The 19,631-nt window shown below is 41.1% G+C and overlaps 2 protein-coding genes and 1 long non-coding RNA gene across 3 annotated transcripts in view; 2 read left to right on the forward strand and 1 right to left on the reverse strand.

Moving 5' to 3' along the window:
- The window catches only part of LOC143372216 (uncharacterized), an 86,005-nt gene extending 68,229 nt beyond the window's left edge, over positions 1 to 17,776 (reverse strand). Inside the window, exon 1 of the mRNA XM_076818256.1 lies at positions 17,760 to 17,776. The gene's annotated coding sequence lies outside the window, so the exon portion shown is untranslated. The remainder of the gene's footprint in view (positions 1 to 17,759) is intronic.
- LOC143372292 (uncharacterized) lies at positions 1,062 to 1,599 on the forward strand. The gene is made up of 2 exons (XR_013086269.1): positions 1,062 to 1,230; positions 1,294 to 1,599. It is a non-coding gene; the product is annotated as an uncharacterized LOC143372292 (long non-coding RNA).
- LOC143372265 (uncharacterized) lies at positions 14,369 to 16,509 on the forward strand. Its single transcript, XM_076818321.1, has one exon. The coding sequence runs from the start codon at positions 15,073 to 15,075 to the stop codon at positions 15,592 to 15,594; it is 522 nt and encodes a 173-aa protein (XP_076674436.1). The 5' UTR covers positions 14,369 to 15,072; the 3' UTR covers positions 15,595 to 16,509.
- Positions 17,777 to 19,631: the final 1,855 nt, after the last annotated feature.

The following is a 19,631-nucleotide window of genomic DNA, read 5'->3' on the forward strand; positions in this document are numbered from 1 at the left end:
GCATAACCATCTTCAAACATTTCTTTGATACTATGTATTTGATTTAATATGGAATCTCGTGTAACGGGCCCCAAAAGTAACTAATATTTATGATTTTTTTTTTAAAAAACTATTGTTAATATTGAAGTCAACTCTTTTGAGATATAGGGAGGCATCTTTAAACTTACAGAAACATGTTACTTTTGTCCCCGCAGTGACGTGCTACTTTTGTCCCCAGCCATGTTTTTCAGCATAGAACTGTTATAACGTACAAACGATACAAGACTTATTGAAATCAAATATAGGAACTTATAAATACATTATCTAAGAACGCTCTAACAAATAATTGGATCAATATCTATAGTTTAACTATGAATATTATCAAAAAAACCAAGAGAGGAGACACTTACCTGAATGATCGAAATAACGAAATCAGCTAGCCCACGGTATACGAATCGTTGTATTGCTCAGCGTAAGTCCGTGAAGCAAAGGAAACACTAAACACGCGCAACTATGTAAAGCAAACGTTTTGGAAACTTTTGTGGAAATCGGGAGAAGGCGTGTTACTTGCATGACCCCGTTACGTTTGTCCCCGCTCTCCCCTACGCTCACACAAGCTGGGAAAAGCGTGTACAGTATTTCCTCGATAGCGGCTCGCTGGTCTGGACCGGCGTTGAGCCCGTATCGTGAACAGAGCCCTAATTCGAAGTGTTTGTTTCTCACTTCTTTCTGGCCGGAGGGGGGAGCGAGATGGAACACTGCGTGCGCGGCGAGCGTGCGCGATGGTCGCAAGCGCTTACCGTGAGCACGAAAACCGCTTCGCAAAATCTTAACGCAGGCCCGGCTCACGGTAAGCGCTTGCGACCATCGCGCATGCCCGTCGCGCACGCAAAGGACAGAGTGTGAGGCGTCTGAAAGACAGAGCGAGACAAAACATCAACGCGTCGTCTGTCTCGTACCGTCCTCGCTCGTTTTCAGTGCTTCTCGCTCGCTCTCGTTCCATCTCGCTCTCGCCTTCGCCGGACAAGAGTGAGACAGAAGTGGTGGGGATAGCAAAAAGTCCGTATCGTGTACACCAAACCGAGCCCGTAACGAGGAAATACTGTACGTATACGCGATGTAGGAAACAAACCGTTTCAACCAACTTTCATCCTGGAATCGGCAAGAAGGAAGTTTTTGCGGGTATAGTTGCCTCCAGTACACATTCGTGCAGGGTGGTCTGATGCGTTTGAACGCTAATAAGCACCGTACGTTGAAATGATAATGAATTTATGAATCATGTACTGAGACAGACTCGAGAAATGACAGAATGAGGCTTAAAGGATTCTCCGTCACCGGCGCTGATGGTATATTCGCGCCATGTAACATCAGAACCGGTGGAAGTCCAAGCTAGCCGATAAATGTAGGAAAGACATAGTTGCCCATAAGTATATTGAAGTTGTATCGCGCTGTTCCCGCATTTCCCCTATTACTATTTTGTCGTCAGGGTGGAATGAAAGAATAACGGCGAAGCGGCTGGAGAACAGAGATGGGCAAAGATAATATCTGTATATACTCAAATAAAAGATACTTTATGTTTATCCGTTATTCGAAGCTTCGAATAACACGAGTTATCTTTATTCCAAACACCACGGATAAATAAATGTATTTGAAGTGAATTTATTCGACGGCGAAAGATAATTTTTTTATTCGAAGAACGTTTTCATCTTTATCCGTAGTTTATTCGGCTTTTATTCGAAGGCTTCGAAATTTCAAATAACTTTCTGCAGCGTGTTTATCCGAACCGGCGCGATCTTTTTTCGTGCTGAGGACTTGCGCTGTTCGACGGCGGCTTCTGATCTCGCTTCGAGCCTCGTTCGGGTAGCCTACATGGTTTCAAAGTCGAGGGTATACCCGTTGGAACTATGCAAATAGAGTCCCCCATTACCATTGCACAGCCACAAGCATTGAGTATTTCGCCGACACAGATCACTGATCCTCAGAGTCTCCTGGTGACGAATCACAGTCGCGCGAACTAAACTTTGTGCCGACGCGACTGGATCACCTGTTGTTAATTTGTCAGAAATAAGTAGCCAATCGCCTTGTTTGAGCATAAGTCCTCGACCGAATTCATCAAAGTCCTCGAACCCTTCTAAGTCTTATCTCTCCCTAAAACTGGTGAAAGACTCGATTCCAAAATTTGATGGAAAGTCCGATTCGTTAATCAAATTTATTAAGCAGTGCAAATTAATCAATGCCAAAGTAAAGCCTGAAGATCGGGAGAATCTTTTTTTTCTCATTCGAGGTAGGATTGAGGGACACGTCAATTTAGTCTTGTCAAATCAACGAGAGCCTGAAATCTTAGATGAATTGATCGATCTTCTAAAAAGGATCTTCGCGCAGTCATTTAATGTCCATAGTTTGAATGCGGAGTTAATGAATATACACCAGGACAAAAACGAAACGATTGAGATTTTCGGAGCGCGAGTCAACGAAATATTAAATGGCGGATAGAAATAGCCAGGGATGCGTATAACCCGGAACAACTAGTTGGCGTTAATGACTTATTAAAGAACCCGGCATTAATCAGTTTCATTAAAGGCCTTTGGAACGAAACCGCGTGGTTCTATTTGAACAGACAGAAGGATAAGGTAAAACCGGGAGACGCGGTCGGGCCGGAGAGTCGATCGAGTCGTTATATTTCAGACCCGAGATGCAAGAGCGCGTTAAGGGGGCCGTCTCCGCGGGCCTTTGAATGTGTGAGTACGCTCACACAAGCTAGGAAAAGCGTGCACGTATACGCGTGTAGTAAGCAAATCGTAAATTACAACTTTCGTCCTGGAATCGGCCCGAAGGAAGTTTTTGCGGGTACAGTTGCCTTCAGTAGACATCTGTGCAGGGTGGTCTGGTGCGTTTGAACGCTAATAAGCACCCCATTTTGAAATAATAATGAATTTATGACTCGAAAACTGTCCGAATGAAGCTTCAAGGCTTCTCCGTTGGTGGCGCTAATGGTGCACTGCAGCCATGTAGCACCAGCGTGACGTGTAGGCAGGGCCGACGCGAGGTTAGCTGGCGCCCTTGTGCAAAAAAATTTTTGTTGTCCCCAATTTTTTGCACTTGTTTTCTATTTAATATGTTTAAAAGAATTACATTTATATTTAGTTTATGTGAGGTGTTAGATTCCTTTATTATTAAGCGTACGATCTAGTTTTTTTAGCGTCCCATTCGGCTGGCGCCCTTGTGCGGCGCATGGTTCCGCCGGGCCTGCGTATACGCGATGTAGTAAGCAAACCGTAAATTACAACTTTCGTCCTGGAATCGGCACGGTGGACGTTTTTGCGGGTTTAGTTGCCTTCGGTAGACTTTCGTGCAGGGTGGTCTGGTCCGTTTGAACGCTAATAAGCACCGTACGTTGAAATAATAATGAATTTATGAATCGTGTACTCAGGACAGCCCGAAAAATGACAGAATGAAGCTTCAAGGTTTCTCCGTCACCGGCGTTGATGGTATATTCGTACCTTGTACCATCAAAACCGGTGGAAGTCCAATCTAGCCGATAAATGTAGGAAAGACATAGTTGCCGAGACGTATCGAGAGTCGAATCGCGCTGTTGCCGCATTTCCCCTATCAATATTTTTCCATCAAGGAGGCTTGAATGAATCACGGCGAAGCAGTTGGAGAACAGAGATGGGCAAAGATAATATCTGGATAAAGTCAAATAAAAGATACTACAGTATTGTCTCATGGAACGAGAGCGAGCAAGAGGCACTGAAAGCGAGCGAGGGTGGTGCGAGATAGACGACGAGATGTTGTTTGTCTCGCTCCGTCTTTCGGACGCCTGACACTCGTTCCATCTCGCTCCCCCTATCAGCTAAAAAGAAGCGAGAAACGAACACTGAGAATTAGGGCTCTGCTCGCGATACGAGCTCAACGCCGCGCTGGTCCCGACCAGCGAGGATTTGGGCTGTTCGGCGGCGCACAGTGGGGCATTTGGGGTCGAAACACGGCACTAAGTCCTTTTACAAAAATATCGCTAAACTGCAAATTTTCTTTTACAGGTAGTTGATTGCAGGTATTGGATTGATTTATTGTAATGACTATAACTTGATTAGAAACAAAAAATATATAAAAAAATGTTCTGTTAAACGATTTCGTCAAAAAGGCACTAACAACTAAAAAATACTTCTAGTGTTGTGCTACAATTTCGATGGTGTTTTTCAACTTTAAATAAAAACGTGGTTCAGGATATTTCATAACAGAATATGAATCAATTTAGTATAGCCTCAAGTGTCGAAATGAATTTGTTGCGAGATATCCTGCTCCACGATTTTATGTGAAAATACACCATCGAAATTGTAGTATAAGAAAATAAATATTTTTTAGTTTTTAATGCATTTTTCATAAAATCGTTTATTATAAATTGTTTAATATACTTTTTCTAGTTTTTAGTGTTTGTGGATTTACATTACTCTTATTGCTGTATGCAGTTTAACAGTTTGCTTGAAGAATGGTTGATTTATTGTTATGGGTTATTATTTCTTGGTGACTAGGTAATTTTTTCACCCACTCGGAGTTTTTTCATAATTTTGTATTGTCAACCAAACTACGCACCTCTGCAAAGTTTCGAGGGAATTGGATGGTTGGAAGTGGTTTAAAATTGAGTTTCCAGATTTGAATCAAACAAACAAACAAACAGAGGATCGTAGCTAAATAAAATCGTTTAATGGGACATTCCCAAATATCAGTATTGTTAGTACTGAACTCTGGTTTATATTGATAAATTTTTACAACCGTGGAATAACAATTCCGAAGAAAACCATGTACAAAACTATTATTGAAACAGACAATTCTTGTTGATATAAAAGATAATTTGATGTATAGTTAGATGAAAAAAAAGCGGCATATGTTTTTAGAAGAATTACAGCATTCATAAATTTCATTACGATCGGCATGTTACACTTCGGTGATGTACCTTATTCAAATTGTATGCTTTGAATTTGCACATTGATTATACAAAGTATTGCATCGTTCTATGTATAAATAAATACTAAATTAGTATTGTTTCATTGACATGTTTCCTAACTTCACTACTCAACCTCTCTATCTTTCAATAGTGCTATCCTCCTTTACGTTCAGCAAGGCTCTGATGCTAGACGCAGGAATTGGCGGGCTCCAGCTACAGCTGATGCACGAGGAAACACCTACAGCGGTGGTTATGTGTGCGTGACTGACGCACCGCAGTTCCCCACACATAACCACCGCTCCTGTCGATGTTCCCCCCTCCATCAGCGGTACATGGAGCCCGGCGATCGCTGCCTAGACGCAGCTCTCGTGCCGTATTCCTCCAAGCTTCTCAATAGAAGGAGCTGTGGCAACAGCGCGGCAGAGACGGAGACAACAGAACATGCGGCAACTATGCTGTCAAAAATTCGTCTACGTAGAGTACCGGTAGATGTCACCATTGTACAACTTCTTTTTACCGACCGCAGTAGTTTTATTAGGGTCCGTCTGTTTACAAGGGCGCTTCGATCGATTCGGACCATAACAAAAAGGAGACGGCCCCCTTAAGGTCCAGAACAATTGTGTTTCTAGAAGTCAAACAGTTGACTGAATGACGTCACTACGCTTCTTTCTGTGTTTTCCGCGATTTACAGGTTACAGAAGGTAAGTGGACGCTACATTTAACCTCTTTTATCAAACAGTGGTGTACAGGATCGTATTTTAAATATACTTCTAAGTTAATTTTCGTTTAATATTTGAGGTAATAAGATAGTAGCGGTATGGGAGGATAATACAGCAAAAGTATTTGGTCATATTAACCTTTCCTTGCGAAGCGAACAAGAAAACTACCTCTCCCTGTAGAAAGGAGAGACGGTGGAGTTACAATTGGGATAGATAGCTGACTTCCAAATTTAGAAGGAGAAAGGTGCAGAAGGTGCCCCCGCAATAACCCGGAAACGGTCCTGATGAGAGATGACTCACTTTCTAAATTCTTATTCTATCGGTTAAGGGGCAAAGACACCCCCCACTGGACTCTTCTGGATACTTCGGAGGAATCCGAAGAAGTCAGAAAAGCTTCTCCCGTGAACGCAGAATCCACGTAATTCCGGGGTCGATAAAATTCGTAACGGAGATTTACGACCTCCGTTGACTCGACAATCAGAGGTCGAGTCTCTCCGAAGTTACGCGCGAACAAATTCCTTTATGCACCAAAAATTTTGTAAGTACTAAAAATACATCTCATAATACGAGCCCCTCAAGACATCTACACAAAATTCTTGATAAAGAATTTATACGAAAGAAGAAACAAGCAATTAAAAGAAAATTGATCGAGGGTGAAAATAAAATTGAAGCCACAAAAAAATCAACGAAGAAGAAACAGAAAATACAAATAAAAGTTGAAAATTCAGTTCGAGTGCATCCTCTTGAATCCCCATTACAAAACGAAGAAGATTATTGCCTAGAATGTTTTGAAAATTATTTCATAACAACTAAAAAGGTTGACTGGCTAAGATGCATTATCTGCAATAATTGGATGCACGATACATGTACAATGTATGGTGATAGATGTAATAGTTGCGACCGAATAGAAAAATTCCATGCCCACAATAAATGGAAAAAAGTGTTTGTCTATTTTTTGTACAATTATTAAAATAAAGTTTTTGTTCATTTATTTTATTTGTTCACTTTTGTATTCATTTGCTTTGCTAATCGCCAGTAAGTAGTTCACTTTTTGTTTGATGTGTTATTTCAATAAAAAAATATATACAATAATAAAAAAAGTTACGTTAAACAATTTTGTTTAAAGTGCAAAAACACCATCGAAATTGTAGTACAAGAAAATAATTCTCTTTTAGTTTTTAGTGCATTTTAAATAAAATCGTTTAACTTAAAATTTTTTTTATATATTTTTTTATTTTTTACTTTGTAGTGTTTTTTTACTATTTGTACGCGTTTGCTCTTTTCTCGATGAATTTTTGTATTTACAGAAATCTTGATGCAACTACCGACCTGAACGTAGCGACTTTTTGTCGTTTTGGAGAAGATCGCGGTGGCTGATATCAAGTCGTTTGGATGTATGGTTATATGTTATATTTATTGATGATTCAAAACCTCTTGTCACCGCCGTGAAAATATTTAAGACAGATTCAAAAGATTATGAGTGTTACCAATGTAATCGAATAGGGCACTTACGCCGTGATTGTGCCAAGGGCACTCTAACGCATTTTTCCAACCGCGGGGAGATTAGATGTGGGTACTGCAGGAGAACGGGTCATCTTGAAGCTCGTTGTTTGAAAAGACAAAACCAGGATGGTGCCCGATCACGCGATGAAGTCTCCTGCCAGATTAATTTAAACTTGACAAAGGTTCCACGAAGGGGCGCAACATGGACCCAACCCTTAATTGCCAGCGTCACCAACGGGGTTGTTTCCACGTCGAAATAAAGCGATCGGGTTATTTGCCTGTGATTAACCTAACCCACCGTTGTTTCGAAGAAGGGCCCGCCAGTTTCCTTATCGATACTGGTTCTCAACTTAACCTAATAAAACAGAAAGGTGTAACCCCGACATAGCGGTGAATATCAACATTATCTACAAAACAACGGGTTTTGGTTCGGGAGGTATATTTACCCACGGCGAAGTCATCATTAAAGTCCACTACGTAGACGTGAAATTTCAAATTGTTAGCGACGATCTTCTCATTCCTGGGACGGAGATCTTAGAAATGCCGTTCCTGGAAAATCAGAATGTGATATTGGAATTTGGGAACGATGAGTCTAATAGCCTTCAGATTGGTGATGGGGAATTCTTCCTTCTTTCATCCTCCTCCTTTAATTTACCTCCTGGTACTAAAATCCTTATAGCTCTGCCTGTTAAGGAATCTGGAATTAAGGAGGGTGTGATGGACTTTCGTGCGGTCCGTCGCCTTTTGGGGTCTTGCCTGTGACTCAGTTACGGGAGACGGGGGCCAAGATGAGAAAATAGCGAGCCGATGAACTATTACTGGTTTTTATTTCGGGAGCGGTGTTTGAGCGGTAGGGCGGCGGGCGTAGGCCCAGATCCGAGGGCGCCGTGTGGCCGGTTAGTGGCGGAGGCGAGTTCAGGTGCCTCCCGCAGTTATCAGGGCGCCTTCGGTGGAAGCGCTGGTTCGCCGGCTACCGCGGTCGGCGGGAGCCTTGGCGTTGGCCCGGCTGAAGGCCCTGTCCAGGGGGCGATCTTGCGCTTGGCGAGCCGTATCCTGGATGGGGGCACTGCTCGGCTGGTGGCGGTTGCCGGCCTGAGTGGCGGCAGCGGTGGGGGTGCCGTTCGCTTGGCCGGCCAGTCCGTTGTCAGCGGTGGTGACGTCCTCCGCTTGGCTGGCTGATCTTTCCGCGGCGGCGGTGTCGCCCGGGCTGGTGACGGAGTCCGGGACCGCGGCGGTGTCGTGGGTGGCCCTCGCCTCGATTCCGGAAATCGGAGGCCCTTGCCGGGTGTCCGCGGCTGGGACCGTTCGGGGCTGCGAGTCTCCTATACGGGAGACTCTCCAAAAAATTCGGCTAGCTGGCGGCGTACTCGCAGGCTCTCCAGCTGGCGGAGTTTTTATGTTGTTATCTTCGACGTTGGGGCACGGCTTCAAGTCCTTCATGTGTGCTCGACCGCTCGCTTTGTTGCCGGCGCGCAAGAGCACAATATTTGGGCCGTGAAATGTCGTGGCTCGGTACGGTCCGGAATATTTTGGCGCGAGGTGCGCATTGAATCCGTGCGTGGCGTCGGACAATGGGTGTTCGCGTCGCATTACCAGCGTATCAATGGCCGGTCGCCAGTCCCGTCGCCGCAGGTTGTAGTGCTTGCGCTGATTTTCGGAGGCGCGCCCTTGGTTTCGTCAAGCCAGGGCGAAGGCGTCCTGCATCGCCTGGATCCGTACTTGTCGTGGCTGTACGTCGGTTGGTTGGGGCGCCGGTGGCTGCTTGACCCCGGAATTGCTATTTCGCGCCCGTAATTTAAGAACGCCGGTGTGTAGCCGATCGCGTCGCGTGTCGCGGTGTTGTACGCGAACACGAGCTCCGCGAAGTGTTCGTCCCAATGTCGGTGGTTTTTGTCGGTATATTGTGCCAACATTGTTTTTAGGACGCGGTTGACCCTTTCGACCGGATTGCATTGGGGGGAAGTAGGGTAGCGTTTTTCCGGCGCTCCACGCCCGACTCCCTTAGTAGACTTCTGAATTCCTTACTCTCGAACTGCCGGCCGTTATCGGAGATCACCGTGCGTAGGCAGCCATATCGCAAAAGGACGCGTTCCTTTAGCGCACTGGACCGCGGACACAGTTGCTTGCCGGAGCGGCTGTACCTCGACCCACTTAGTAAATTTGACTTGGCATACGATGGTCGTGGTGTGGCCTTTGCTGGAGCGTGGGAGCGGTCCGACAAGGTCGATGGCCACAACCTCCCAGGGTAGTGTTACGGATGTTATATGCATCTGTCCCGCTGGGGCTTGCTGTAACACTTTATATTGCAGGCACTTTGTGCATCCCTTTACGTATCTGGCTGTTTCGCGGAACATCCCGGGCCAATAGTATCGTTCGACCAAGCGGGCTGCGGTCTTCGCGATTCGCAGGTGTTCCGCGGTGGGGGCGTCATGCGTTTCGTGGAGGACGGCCGCTCGTAACGGTCGAGGCACGCAGCGCTTCCACTCGTTGTCCCCGTGGTCACGGAGGCCACTCGTGGTGGGAAAGTGGCGATACAATTGTCCTTCGTGTATATGACACTCTGGGTACTGCTGTGGCTTGGTTACTACGCGGTTTCGTATACGGTCGTACCAGGGGCACGGCTCGGGTTCCTCCATCGCGTTCATGTCCTCCGGTTGTCGGGAGAGAGCGTCGGCGACCCAGTTGCTGGCCTTCCGGTAGCGGATTTCGAAGTCGCACTGCTGGAGGTCAAGACTCCAGCGTGCGAGCCGTCCGGACGGATTCTCCATCTTCTGGAGCCATTTCAACGACTGGTGGTCGGTCAGCACCGTGAATCTATACCCCCGAGGTATGGTTGCATTTTCGGAATGCCCCACACGACGGCGAGGCATTCCTTTTTGGTGGTGGAATAGTTTTTCTCCGCTCCATTCAGTGTTCGACTAGCATACGCGATTACCCGTTCCCCCTCGTCGGATTCTTGTGTGAGGACAGCACCTAATCCTTCCTGGCTTGCATCTGTTTGTAGGATGAAGGGTTTGGTAAGATCTCGGCAGGTCAACACGGGTGAGGTCGCCAGATGCTCCCGAAGGTGGTTAAATTCCTCCTCCTCGACGTCGCCCCAGGCCCATTTCCGCTTCTTCTTGAGCAGTCGGGTCAAGGGGGTTGCGCTGCCGGAGAAGTATACTATAAATCGATAATACTAGGACACCATCCCCAAGCAGCGGCGTAGTCCTTGCAGGTTTGCGAGAGCCGAAATTCCTAACGATGGCCTGTACCTTTTCCGGGTCACTCCTTGTCGAGTGACCACGTGGCCTAAATATTTGAGTTCGGTTTGGCAGAATTCGCACTTATCGCGATTAAAGGGGTAGACACGGGTAATGCAGCCCGCTGTATACCGACACAATCTGGCCCGAAACATAGGTTCGGGGGCATACGTTGTTTGTCCTTATATGAGCGAATTTCGGGCTGGGCGAGGTCTCATTCGAAAAATGAAGGTTCAATGCAGCCCGCTCTGATCATGGTTCGACGAGATTGTGGTGATATCTAATAATATGAGTGTTGAAAGTAGAGCAAAAGTCGACAAAATACAGCCACATGAATCCAAGTAATTTTAGGTCACTAAAAGAGTTTTGTGACTCAAACGATGACCACAGCCGGCTGCATTGAACCTTCCCTTTTCAAATGAGACCTCACCCAGTCCAAAATCTGCTCATATAAGGACAAATAACGTATGCCCGTAATTGCATTCCCAAATACGAGTTCCGCCATATTGGCGATAATACAAGGCAAGTCACGTGAAAAATTTAGTTGAGGTAGTGGAAACGAGATGGCGCCTACTCGGGAGGACTGACAACGTGGAATCATAGCAAAACTGAAGCGTTAGCTGGATACATGTGCCACAGTAAATGCGTGATGCAGTCAATGTATCCATTTTCGTACGATTAAAGTTATATGCATTTTAGGCATACATTGACTACGAACTACTGGGAACTGTATACATATACTGAATTAACGCTTTTACAGTAACACATACATCACTTGAAATTGCTGTCGTATTTATGTTATAATTATATGGCCACATTATTGGAAATAAAAAAAGAGAGATTGAAATTTTTTTACTAATACTGGAAGTATTGATTTACTGATATCATCTTTTCAGAATATGGATGTTACAGTAATTATTTGAAATATTGCTCTTACTATTATTCTTTTTTATTCTTCCGACTATTGTATAGAACATATAATAAGAATAAGTATCCAAATCAGTCAACATTTGACTCCCTGATCTTTTTTGTAAACCTTTACGGTCCTATCGCCTAAGTTAAATAGTCCTTAGTTAATATTTAAAATGCAGCCAGGGTTAAAAAAAAATAAAACAACATAAAATAATAGATGTGACTTATTCTAATTTCACTCAGCAAATACCTATATATTGAAAATAGGAAAACGTTTTTGTTTAGAGCGTAAAGTTTAAATTACAACACAATCGGCTGGTGAAATCCAGGGCACAGTGGAAAGGAATTTGAGCAGAAAGAAAAGAAAATTCGATACTGTATCATGTTTGCTCTCATTATGATCAGGAAAATGTTATCAATATATAAAAAAAAATGTTTATGCAGAAAAAACTAAAAGTGAAAAAGTTAAGCCTTTATTGTTATTGAAACATTGTTGTGTATCTGCAGGGTTGCCAGCAACATTATGCAAGACCACTTATTTAGCGGAGAGGAACACCCACAGGAGTGGTGGTAATGTGTGCGTCAGCAACGTCTTCACGCATACGTTACCACCACTTCTGTAGGTGTTCCCCTTCCGCTCAGTAACTGGTCCTGCATAATGTTGCTGGCAACGCTGTGTATCTGTGTTAGCAGACCGAGGCGCTGGCTTTATTTTTCGGCTGCTATGACCCCAGTTCTATCCTTCTTTTTTACGACCCATCGACAGCAACAAAGTAACCGCGAGCTACCGCGAGCATCGGAGAATACTGTTCGCTGAATACCTATACCTACTTACATCGTACAAATTAAATTTCGAACCGAGGAACGATGCGACAGAATTTACTGAATACGTGTAACACTCTCTCCTTTTTAATCTTTTATTACTTACGAATTACCATTTGGGATTTTGGTGAAACTTGTATATGTTGTAGTCTTTAGTGATATATAAACGTATGTCAAAGGTTTTTAAAAATTTTCACAATTGTAGAAATTGACTTTTTTCATTAAATTATAACTGTTGAACTAAGAGACAGATAAGAATGAGCTTTTGGGTGCTTACAGTGGCGAAATAAGAGTACCTAATAACAATTATGTCAATTAAAAAAAAAAAATTTTGGATTATTTATTTTGAAATTGTTTGCAACAAATGCAATTTTATACTACCAGGACACTATTTAAAATTTTGAAAAAATGAGGATATAGGTCTACTTGTGCTCTTTACGGACACGTTTCAAGAAACGCGGAGACATTAAAATTGGTCGCATGCAAATTAATTGAATGTGACGCTGCGTCACTCAGCACCGGCTCGTCTGGCTGAGCCGTGCGTACTACAATATGGAACTATCTATTTCTTTAATTCCTAACCTTGCGTGGCCTTGAAAGTCATTGTATACCATATGGTTGAATTTGTCGAGCCGGTGCTGGGCGACACAGCGTCACATTCAATTAATTTTCAGTTGGCCAATTTTAAAGTGTCCGTATTTCTGAAAACTGGTCCGTAAAAGGAACAAATAGGACTATACCCTCATTTTTTCAAATTTTTAAGTAGTGCCCGCTATTAAATCATGGCATATGTTTAGAACAATTGCAAAATAAATTTAAAAAAAAATTTTTTCGTGAAATAATTTTTATTAGGTACTCTTATGTCTTCATTGTAAGCACCCAAAGGCTCATTTTGATCAGTTTGTTAGTTCAACAGTTATAATTTTTTGAAAAAAGTTAACATTATATTTCAAAGAGCTGTAAGATCCACAATTTTTGACATTTTGAAAAATCCGTCGAGATATGCCTATATATCCCTAGAGACTACAACATATCCAAGTTTCATCTAAATCTGAAATGTTACTCCGAAAAGTGTCCGATTTCGCATGGAATGGCCCATGTATTTCACTGGGCTCAGAAATATCATTTCAACTACCACAAATGCAGGGTGGAGGAGGTACCCCTTCCATGACGCCGACCGGACTACTGAAAATGCGCAGGCTGAATGCCCGTGATTATTATATGGCTGGCTCCTCAAAGTGACAGAAAATATAACCTATGTACATGCTATATGACAATAAATGTTTAGTGGCTATTTCGTTCTTTTACGCTACATTTGTGAACCTTTTATCATCCTTCCAAAACATTATTATTACACCGCAATAGTATCTTTAGGAAATCGGGTATAGCATATAGGTTATATTTTCTGTCACTTCGAGGAGCCGACCACATAATTATCACACGCATCCAGCCAGCGCATTTTCACTAGTCCAACTCAACATCCAACAAATTTTATATATAATGTTTGTTCATAACTACTTTCTGCATAGGACGTGTAATAAGTGTATTTCATGTTCTGTTTCGATGCTTTGCTAATAAAAAAATGTCTAAACTAACAAACTTCATTTTCTGGGGACATCTCATCTATTTTCCCTTTTCACTTAGAATTCCTTACTGCTAACGTAGAATATTGTAGCATAATCACATTTTAAGTAATTAAAATGTATAATGAATTTTCTACGTTTGCAGTACCAGCCGACTATCCGTTTAAATTTTTATAAATACAACGCAACAGCTGAGAATTTCTATCCTTATTCAGAATAGAATACAGAAATAGCAAACAGCTCCCTCTCGCGTTCACCGGGTAATCGTCGATCTATCGGTATTACCATTTCTGTGCAAAAAAAAATGCTGTAATACCGACCTGCCGAATCGGCCAGGTCACGTGACGTGTCTACTCCCTTAAGGGGAGGTTCTGGTCTAGAGCCCCAAAAAATAGGTGATATTTAGGAATTAATTAAAGGAAAACTACTATATATAATTTAATGGGACTTGTTGCATTGTATTAAGGATGTCTTATGTTATAGAAATATATTTTTTGTTTTATAATTAATCAGTGCAAACAGCCCTGGGGAGTCGTTAAAGTTAAGGCGTCAAAAAATTGATCCAAATCGGTGGGACCTGTATCTCTAAAAGTTATTATCCGATTCGACTGAAACCTTTTTTATTTTGAAGATTATTCTTTTTTCTAGGGGGGGGGGAACTAAAAAAAATTACAAAAATTACTTTTTTTTTTAGAAAATAACGACACTTCACGTTTGAAATCACTTTTCCCTGTATTTTTCGTCCTTTCAACGCCTTTAAAAATTATAAATTTTCAACTTTTTGTAATTTTTTTTAGTTCCCCCCCTAGAAAAAAGAATAATCTTCAAAATAAAAAAAGTTTCAGTCGTATCGGATAATAACTTTTGAAGATACATGTCCCACCGTTTTGAGAACACTGTTTCGAGAAAAACGCATTTGAAGTTTTACGTGAGCGCCGGAGTGGACAGTTGTTGCCCATGCGTTTGCCGCTACTCAAATGCCTATAACTTGGGGAATTTTACGAATTTCAACAAATCCTTTTAAACACGTATTCCTAAAAGATTGAACATTCGAAAAATGAAATAAAAAAAAATCGACATTTAGACCAGAACCTCCCCTTAAAGTTTTACGTAAGCGTCGAGTGGGCGGTTGTGACCCATGCATTTGCCGCGATTCAAATGCCTATAACTTGGGGAATTTTACGAATTTCAACCAATCCTTTTAAACACGTTTTCCTAAAAGGTTGAACATTCGAAAAATGAAATAAAAAAAAAATCGACATTTAGACCAGAACCTCCCCTTAAGGACAGATGTTGATTTCAGATCCAAAACTGACACAGACCACCATACTGGAACTTTGATTATAGAAAAAATTCCTGGCATCCACATGATTAATTCGTTTCCGCTAGACTACATGCACCTGATTTGTCTGGGCGTTGTAAAAAAATTACTCTCTCTGTGGTGTTGTGGCAAACGCCGTACCAAAATATCACAACCATCGCAAAACAACATATCATTGACATTAATAAACCTATCTACTAGCATGCCAAGAGAATTTATAAGAAAACCTCGAAGCTTGGATATTTTAACACGGTGGAAAGCAACTGGATTTCGTCAATTGATATTGTACACAGGACCAGTAGTTTTATTAAAAAATATAACTGACGATAGGTATTTAAATTTTCTTGCACTTCACATCGCATTTGTCATCTTGTCGCACAGAAAATATTTTATTCATCTCGATTATGCAATAGAATTGTTACAGTATTATGATGAAACCTTTAAATTATTATATGGGTCGGAACACGTCTCACACAACATTCATAATCTGTTACACTTGGTAGATGATGTCAAAAATCACGGACCTCTTTATGATTTTAGTTGCTTTCCGTTTGAAAACTTTTTGTAAAGTATTAAAAAATGTATTAGGAAGAGTGAGAAACCATTACAACAGATCGTGAAACGGCAACTAGAGAAGTCTCATTTTAATATAGAAACAGTACATAATCCTTCTGTATATCCGATTTCCCACAACGAACATTCTCGTGGTCCATTATTAGAAGATATTAATAATGCAAAGCAATTTAAACGTATTACTTTCAGTAATTTTATTTTACAGATCCGGCATCCTAATAACTGCTACCGTCTCAATGATTAGCAGCATTATTATCTTAGAAAACATTATCATATCCGAAAACAAGCACAAAATAATTGCCAGAAAAATTTTACAATTGCTAGATTTTTATAACAGTCCGGATAAATATTCCGAATTAGGAATTTACCTTACGCGATACGACAACAACTTAGGCCCTCTTCAAATTTTCAGTGTAGCAAAAATAGCGTATAAATGTGTCAAATTAGAAACTTCAAATAATGTTATAATTTCCCCCTACTTCACTCCACTCTTCCGATATGCAAATAAAATACTTGTTTAATGTTTCTGGTATATGTACACTATGTCTTTATGATGTCTTTATGATGACAACAACATTCAGATTTCAAGGTTTTCTTGTTGTTTCGATGTTCATACTGTCTAATCTATGAATATACATACTACAAATTTCTTATGTAATATTTCATGAGCATTTGCTGGAAATGGAAATGGCATACAAGCCAACATGGACGATTGTCCAATTCATTGACTACGAAACAGTCGAAGCACTCCTCTCGAATTGGGTGGAGGAAAATAGACGCTACTAGCCAACTTTTCCGCCGAATCGACACTGATACGTTTGCGATAAGAAACTATTCTGAAGAACGGTGGATTAAAGTTGGCGAACATAAAGTATGAAAAAACATTCAGAAATGCAGCTTTTGGTTGGTTGAAATTATTATATTAATTACTAATCATTATACTAATCAATGGCTACTTATAACACGAATTAATTACGAATTATGTGCTCTTTTAGATGATTGAGTTTTTACTGGGTAAACTTGCAGGCCCGACATTATTCCTAAGTGGAACCTGCAAGGAGTTCCACACTACCCGACACACATCAGTGTGGGCTGACTGTCAATATATCAAAAGTCCCCATCGATTCGACCGCCGCTAAAAAATTTTACAGAGGGTTGAGAAAAAACTGTTATTCGCAAACATCTCGTTATCTAGCAGCTTTGCGACAAAAATAGTTATTATACAATTTATAGCCTAGGAAATTCTCTACAAAAAAGATCATATGAGTTTTTTCGTAGGAGTAACCATTTTCATGTATATCGGGTTACCAAGTTTCAAACCTCATACATTTGACAAAGGAAGATCCCGAACCCTGAAATTAAAAAAATTATGAAATTCTGTAAATATGTAGGGTAAGTTCTCCTGAGTACAACGAAATTTTGTTTGCTGCCCAAATTCACTCCAAAAGGGTGCAATTGACCCCTACTTTTTTTTATTTTGTATTGTTACTCGCGAACTGTAGGAGTTAAAAAAAGAGTTCAAGAAAAAGTTACTTTTTTTAATTAGGACTATCATTTGGTAAGTTATAGTTCTTATAGTTCTTACGGTTCGTGAGTTATAACACAAAATCGAAAAAGAAACGGATATTCAGAGGTCAATTTCACCCCCCTAGAGTGAATTGGGGCAGCAAACAAAAAATTGCGTAATACATACATATATTAACCTCTACATATCCCCAGTTTTAAAAAATTTTGAATTTTCGAGGGGGTGGATCTTCGCTCGCGAGAAATAACCCTGATATCCAGATCTGGGCAGCAGAATCTGACGTCAGAACTGCAGCAGTCTGTGTCCGCATTTGGCTGCGTTCTGATGTGCAGAGCCTGAGGTGCAGTGCCTGATGTCAGATGGACAGCAGATCGACAGCAGATCGACAGCAGATTTCGCCGTCTGCTAGGCACAGCAACAGCGCCATCTGTAGGGAATTGCTTGGTAATTCTGGATCTCAGATGGCGCTGTTGCTGTGCCTAGCAGACGGCGATATCTGCTGTCGATCTGCTGTCCATCTGACATCAGGCACTGCACCTCAGGCTCTGCACATCAGAACGCAGCCAAATGCGGACACAGACTGCTGCAGTTCTGACGTCAGATTCTGCTGCCCAGATCTGGCTATCAGGGAATACACTTAGTCCAGTGAAATTAGGATCTGTCTTCGGAATAAATCCCAGCAAGCTAAATATTGGTATGGGCCTTTTTTGTCGTTTTAAACAATATGTCAAAAGTCCCCATCGATCCGAGTGCCGCTCACAATTTTACAGAATAAAAAAAAAAAAAAAAACGGCTTTTCGAAAATATCTCGTTATCTAGCAGTTCTACTACGAAAATAGTTATTATAAAATTTATAGGTTAGAAAATTCTCTGCAAAAAAGGTACTATGAGTTTTATTGTTGGAGTAATCACTTTCGTGTATGTTGGCTCCTATTTTAACAAGGGAAGAACCTAAATCCGGAACTTCAAAAAATTATGAAACATTGTAAATATATAGGGGATGTCCTCCTGAATACATCGCAATTTTGTTTGCTGCCCAAATTCACTCTAAGGGGGTGAAAATGACCCCTGAATATCCGTTTTTTTTCTCGATTTTGTGTTATAACTCGCGAACCGTAAGAACTATAAGAACTATAACTTACCAAATGATAGTCCTAATTAAAAAAAGTAACTTTTTCTTTAACTCTTTTTTTAACTCCTACAGTTCGCGAGTAACAATACAAAATAAAAAAAAGCAGGGGTCAATTGCACCCTTTTGGAGTGAATTTGGGCAGCAAACAAAATTTCGTTGTACTCAGGAGGACTCCCCCTAAATATTTACAGAGTTTCATAATTTTTTGAATTTCAGGGTTCGGGATCTTCCCTTGTCAAATGTATGGGGGTTGAAACTGGGTAACCCGATATACATGAAAATGGTTACTCCTACGAAAAAACTCATAGGATCTTTTTTGTAGAGAATTTCCTAGGCTAAAAATTGTATAATAACTATTTTTGTCGCAAAACTGCTAGACAACGAGATGTTCGCGAAAAACAGTTTTTTTTCAACCCTCCTTAAAATTTTTAGCGGCGATCGTATCGATGGGGACTTTTGACATACTGTTTAAAACGACCAAATAAAGCCCATACCAAAATTTAGCTTAGTGATCCTAATGTCACTGGACTAACCGTTCACGAGCCTGGAAGAAACACATCATTAATAGAGGAGTCGCTGCCTTCCCCAGACATCAGCGCTGGAGCAACATCACGTGTATATTCTGCTACGACCAACAAAGTATATCCATTGTAAGCGCATATGTGTATAAGTGGTATAAGTATTTCCAAGCCACAGAACACATTTAACATTAGCTATATATACTACCCACGGCAATGAGTGTTAACATGACAGAAATTCAAAATCCCCGATCTCGGCATATACCAGCGCTTTCGACCTTATTCTGCGATCTTTAAGCGTTTGTAGCTCAGAGCAATGTTAACCAATTTAGATGTAATTTTCAGTATGCGTATATCTTACTTGAATCTAGAAAGGGCATTTTTTTAAATTTTCATTATAAGCTCAGATAAAAAAGTTTGAAAAAATAACCTCCACTGTTTTTTTCTTGTTATTTCGAAAATTCCCATTTTATCGAAACGGCGAATACACGATGTATTATAGTAAACTGATCTTTCTAACTTCTAAAAAAAAACAAACTGGTTTCGTTCAATTTTTGTAAAAAGTTATGCGATTTTAAAGAGTGTGTATGTATACGTTTGTCCGCCACTGTCGGGTGTATCTACTACTCTATCTCTACTGTATATTTAATAAAATCCGATATATATTAAGTACTCTAACATATGTTATATTTATATATTTTATGTATTGTACATATATTTTAAGTGCGTATGCGATCTGTGTATTCTATGTACACTTTGTATACTCTGATTTGTATATTCCAACCAACTACAGGTGTATTCACAACTTATTGTAAGTGCATTCTATAGTCATTTCGCGCATACACGCACCAGTAATC

The sequence above is a fragment of the Andrena cerasifolii genome, chromosome 8 (assembly GCF_050908995.1).
Source record: "Andrena cerasifolii isolate SP2316 chromosome 8, iyAndCera1_principal, whole genome shotgun sequence".
Classification (NCBI taxonomy): domain Eukaryota; kingdom Metazoa; phylum Arthropoda; class Insecta; order Hymenoptera; family Andrenidae; genus Andrena; species Andrena cerasifolii.